General features: G+C 40.6%; 1 protein-coding gene across 1 annotated transcript in view; it reads right to left on the bottom strand.

Moving 5' to 3' along the window:
• The window catches only part of LOC116692964 (trafficking protein particle complex subunit 6b), a 5,450-nt gene extending 4,940 nt beyond the window's left edge, over positions 1-510 (bottom strand). The window contains exons 1-2 of the mRNA XM_032521612.1: positions 236-510; positions 76-143 (exon numbers count right to left, since the gene is read on the bottom strand). Coding sequence (XP_032377503.1) covers positions 76-143; positions 236-316 — 149 coding nt within the window. The 5' untranslated portion in view covers positions 317-510. The remainder of the gene's footprint in view (positions 1-75; positions 144-235) is intronic.
• Between the last annotated feature and the right edge of the window lie 5,593 nt (positions 511-6,103).

The raw sequence follows: 6,103 nt of genomic DNA, 5'->3' as shown, positions 1-6,103 counted from the left end.
ACACACACACACACACACACACACACACACACACACACACACCTCAGAGCCTGTTGGCAGCAGTTAGCTTGTTACCTCTCTATTAGCCCCTGGCCGACCCTGAATCCCATATTCTCCAGTTTGGCGATATGTCTCCCATTCTCCTGAATCAAAGACAGACGAGAGCTAACGTTACTAAATACTGTAACCGAGCACTATCTTTCCGAGTCATGGCGACGCCGAGGAGAACTCTTACCGTCTCTCCGCTCTCAGCTGACTTGTAAATGTACTGTATCACTTCGTTATGTAAAAACTGGAAAGCAGCTTCGTCGGCCATGTTGTTTCTCTCCAGACTGCGGTACGTTGTATCAGCTGGTTCCGCGGTCACTACACCGGGACCGACATCGTTCCTTTCACCCTGACCGCGGAAACAGACACCTGTGGACAGAAATGAAACAGACGCTTTCTGCTCTTTTGCTGCACTGCTTCCTACTTGGTCTTCTTCTTCTTTCTAGAATTAGGCAGAATAGACGCTGTAATTGCGCATTGCTGCCATCTATTGTTTACAAGCAGTCTTCAATAATTATTTTTTATCTTATATTTTAAAGTGCTCATATTGTTCCCATTTTCTGGTTCATAATTGTATTTAGAGGTTATATATAAGTTTTCATGGTTTAATTTTCAAAAAACACTATATTATTGTTGTGCAGCTCCTCTTTTCTCCTCTTTTTGTGTTGAACTCTCTGTTTTAGCTACAGAGTGAGACATCGTAGCCTACTTCTATTCCATCTTTGTTGGGAGTTGCACATGCTGTAATAGGCCCATTCGAGATGAGCCAGGTCTGCGCAGAATCGATCACCATAGGCTCGGTCGAGATGAACTGCGCCTCTAAAGTGGACGAGAGCAGGAGGCAGCAGCGGGGGGCGCTGACAAAAATCTGCGGTAAAGTCGGACAGTTTCCAGCCGCCTTCAGGCTGGAAAGGAAGTGACAAAAACCCTGTGGTCCGATTCCGATTTAATAAAATATAAATCAGACCCACATATCAGCTGGTACACAGTCTCTAGTTGTTTTAATTATGACAGAGTAGCTGGCAAAGTGCTCTAAATGCGATCTGTTGCTGATTTTAATTAACAACACACTGTAGATGATACGTGATCTGCTCAGATTTAGTCTCTCTGACTTCTAAACGTCTCTATCAGCCACACAACACGTGTTCTGCACAGAATAAGTCTTTAAATCAGACAAATAGCAATTAAAATCCCTCCGATTCAAAAACGATAAAAAAGTTTATATAAAACGTCATCATGTTCTAAACCAATCAGATTTTAAATCAGCTGAGAAGCCGGCGTTTCCCAGCATGCTCTGGGTCCACCTGGGTCCGCCTGGCTCTTGCAGTTGGTGAAAAGCAACTGTGCCGCCTGCGTCTCAGAACTGCGGCCGCCTAGCTCTCGGGAGATTTTTACAGCTATTTTGTCTTAACAAAAAACAATTGGACACTGTGTACAATCTGGCATATGGGTCTGATCTTCGACTTCCTGTTCAGCATAAAGGCTGCTGGAATCGGCTGGAACCTGTCCTACTTTACCGCAGCTTTTTGTCCCCGCCCCCGGTTGTTGCCGCCTCTTCTTGTCCACTTTACAGGCGTGGCGCAGTTCATCTTGAACGAGCCTACTGAATACTAGCCAGTCAGGAGCAGAATATGAGGGTGTGCAATGCTAGCAGCTAGGTGATTATTTGAATAATCAGCTGCCGGTTTTCATTTTTGGGCGTCAATATAGATTAGCGCCGCCTGCTGTTATGGAGACGTTAGGGATGAGCGAGTACAGCATTATCTGTATCTGTATCTGTATCCAGAGGTGTAGTGGTAAAAAAAGAGGTGGGTAAACTATAAATTCTGTGATCATGTGGACCACGACGCGATCACCGATAAGGGGGCCCACGCCTACCTGATGATTTTTTGTTTCATTGTTCCCTCACAGGTCACACAATCAGTTCAGTTCATATATTAACGAATTTCTTGTTAAAAAGACTCAGAAGGAATTATATGGTTAAATCTATAAAGTTACTAAATACAAACAGAGACAACAAAAATATGTGTAAAATATTCACATTAACAAGCTGGAATCAAAGACCTTTTTAGTTTTGTCTTTAAAATATTACTCAAACCAACTAATCAATTATCAAAATAGTGATGATGGAGTTTATTATATATAAATACATAGTAAAACCCCCATTGATTTTCTCCATAAGAATTTAATTATCAGCCATAATGTATAAACCATCCGAGGTAGACTGACCCAGTTTCTGTATATCAACCTTGTAACATTATAAGAAAAACAATTATCCACTATCTTACGTAGAAAAACTACATTACCCACAATCCTAAGCATACCAGCAATGTTTCTGATTGGTCAAACTTGCTGTTACCATAGAAACGTTTACCGTAACAGCTAGAGCGACAACAATAACTAGCTAGCTGACTAGCAAAGGGAGATCCTTACTACTTGATGTTCTAATCCCCCAGCGTCGACTTCCACGCAGCGCTGCCCGGAAGGCGACACTGGGGGAATATACACCAAACTCCACAAGAGATTGGTCAACACTGACAGTAATGCAGGGCAATCTGAGACTTCGTCTTAGGTTTAACAACCTTAGAACTAATAATGAACAATATGAAACTAAAACGACACAAGCTTAATTTAGAATGGCTTTGGGAATACTATTCAAGGTGGATAAACGCACTTTGGAGGTGGGTAAACGCCATTTCCGAATTTTGAGAGGTGCATAAACGGCTTTTACGTGCGTTTGCCTCCACACATCACTGTCTGTATCTGTTTACCACATGATTATCTGTATCCGTATCCGTACTCGGACTGGCGGGCCTAAACCGGATGGTCAGATTTAACCAGGAAGTGGGTCGGGTTCTCTTGAAATGTGCAGGGCTTTAACCGGTATGTTATTTAAGCATGCAATTGTATGAGTTGATCAAAAATTGTTATATTTATGCTGATATGAAACTATTACATGACAGCATCGAGCTTCAGATCAATGGTGTTGTCATGGTAAAACAAACTTATATCAGAACGTTTTGCAACAATGAATACAACACATGCGGTTGCAATATGAAGTAAAATGTAATGAACAAGTTTTCATACTCATAATAACTTCTTTTTTTAACTTTTTCTTTTTTATGATCATGGTGATTTTTTTTTGTTTTGGTCTTTTTTATTTTTTTTTTAATTCTTTATTTCCACACAAGGATATGTGTGTGTGTGGTGTGTGTGTGTGTGTGTGTGTGTGTGTGTGTGTGTGGTGTGTGAGTGAGTGAGTGAGTGAGTAAGAGAGACACACAGAGAGAGGGGGCGGGGGCAGCTGACAGTAAAAAGAAAAATCTCCATGGCAGAGACGCAACGGAGTTGCATTTAAACCAAGCAGCATGTCTGAACCCACGTTCACCAAAACTACTGGTTACTATGTAAGGACTACAAACCTGAAGCTGAAGAAACCCTAAACGTTAGCGGAACAGATCCGCAGACCCGAGAGACTGACGGAGCGGGAGCAGAGCGAGCGAGCGAGCGAGAGAGAGAGAGAGAGAGAGAGAGTGCATTTCTTCATGTTTTGTGTGTGTGTGTGATTGATCCGAGCGTGTTTGTAGGCGGGGGGGGCGCTGTGATTATCACAGAACGCTGCGCGGCCAGTTGAGGAGTTTTATTCAATCCGAGCACGGATATTGACTCATATTACTCGTATAATACTTGTACTCGGCAAAAGTGCTTTATCCGTACCGGATACTCGTTTCAGCCGGATACTCGGATCACCCCTAGGAGACGTATTACATTTCGTCGCTTCTGTGTGTTCCGAGGCACTTTTTTGATCAACTCAGGGAGACTGCTCTGTCCAACTGCCTTTTCTGCCGAGGGTCGGCCGTCTGGTTGGTGTGTCAGGGGCATAAGACTTAACCTGGTCATAATAACACAATATTACTGCAGACAAAATTGCTCTTTACTTTTCCTGCATCTCATAGTAACTCCTTCCCTTTTTTCCCCTTTCTCCCACATTTCCTTTACTGTACTGTATTGATGATTAAACTACATTCTAGCAATCCAAACTGTATTCAGTTTGTATATTGTGTTCAATTCCTATTATTGTTCTCATTAACACCCTACTTTGCAATCTCATCTGCCTCCCCTCCACCATAGATTTAAGTTTTTCCGCAAAGATTGTTTTAGAGCAGGCTTCTTGTTGGTAGCTGTTGTGGTTGTATTTTACCTTAATTACATTAAAAACTAAACTTATGTCTTCTAACTTCTAATGGCATCTCCATTTTTTATATTAATAGTGCCGATATTGGAGTTGCCCCACCACACACTCCAAGCACTATGTTACATTAACTGATCACTGAAGGGGCTGCTTACCCATAGACCATGCATCCATAATCAGTAGCTGATCATCATCATTCAATCTCTATCAGCCCCCCAGTCAGATCCAGCCACACAGACATTTATTATTTTCTCACACTTAGAATAAACCATCTCAATATGTTTTGTTCCATGTCAATCATTCTTTTAACCACATTACTAGAAAGTTATAGTTTTTCACATTTTCAAGAGCAGAGTACCAGATGGTGATGGAACAGGTTTGGATGGACTCGATGATGGCAGTGTAGAAGAGCATCATCGTTGTCTTTGACAGGTTAAACGTTGTCAGCTACTGCAGGAAGTTGCCGGGTTTTTTTTGATGAGGGAGCTGTTCAGCTACCGTCATAAGTCCTCTCTCCATAGCTCCAGTTTGTTCTAACTGCACCAGATGGTCAATCTCCCACCTGTCTATCATCCTCACTAGAGTCCAATGAGACACAGTCATCCAAATCAGAAAAAGATTTATTGCCAGTTAAGTAGCATGCGAAATTTGCCTTGGTTGGGTACATTTATAAAAACATATTTAAACATTAATATAAAATAAAAAACAATTAATTTTAAATTAATACAAATTAATTTAACAATGTCTTTGTTGGAGTTTGTCCAGGTTTAATTTTAATTTAATTTAATTTTAATCTGTTTATTGATCCCTTATGGGGAAATTACAATTTACAATTTTCTTTAGCTGAGAAGCTTGCAAAATCTGGCAGTATGAATTATGTGCTAAGTGGTAATTCAAATATTAATGACATTGGAAATGGTAGTCGACAATTTATTGATAACGAAATTATAGAAATATGGAATTAGGGTACTGTACATACTTGGTGAACCAGCTACTTACATAACTGGAATCAATACGTTGCATTGCAAAACTTTACATCAAATTCAAATTAAACCTGTGGGGTCCCCCAGGGGTCGGTGTTGCGACCAATGTTGTTTAACTTGTATTTGAATAATGCATATGAAGTGTCAAAAACACTGAAAACTATTTTGTTTGCTGATGATACTGGAACAACTCTTGGAAACAATGGAAAAATAATTTAAAAAGACAAGTGCCGGTTTGATGCAAATAAACTAACACTCAACTCAAAGTGGCTATTTGTAACTTGCAGTGTTGATTCTGGTGGGCGCTTTGGAAAAAAGTGGTAGTGTTTTTACCACATCTGCTGTAATAAAGGTCTTTTCTATACGCTGCTGTATTACTGAGTTAGCTTTACCAGAATCATATAGTCATATAGTTGCGAAGAATGTTTTGCACAGACAGAAAATCATTCTTTTACAATGAGCATAAGTTACAGATGCATTGTTGCATTTCAAATGTTGCACACGGTAACTTAGCCTACTTTGGATGTCTCGTTAACTAAACCAGATATTACTGTCACTGACGCACTGATGCACACATACACACACACACACACACACATACAATCACACATGGTGGATGCAGGAAAAAAACGCAGATGACATGTACAGGATGATCTAAATTGAGGACAGCTACATTATTGTAGGTGCAAAGATAAGTTAAAGTCCAAGAAGTACTTTATCAATATCGTATGAATGTGTCCCAGCCCAGGGTAGGAATTGATGCCTTTATGTTGGATTATCAAGGCGGGCCCCCCAATTACAGCAATGTCCACGAGTAGGCAACCATGAATAGGACAGGATATGATCATAGAGACACAGCAATTCCTGTTTTTCACCTTTA

The sequence above is a fragment of the Etheostoma spectabile genome, chromosome 7 (genome assembly GCF_008692095.1).
Source record: "Etheostoma spectabile isolate EspeVRDwgs_2016 chromosome 7, UIUC_Espe_1.0, whole genome shotgun sequence".
NCBI classification, from domain to species: Eukaryota; Metazoa; Chordata; class Actinopteri; order Perciformes; family Percidae; genus Etheostoma; species Etheostoma spectabile.
This window is presented reverse-complemented; position numbering and strand designations above follow the sequence as displayed.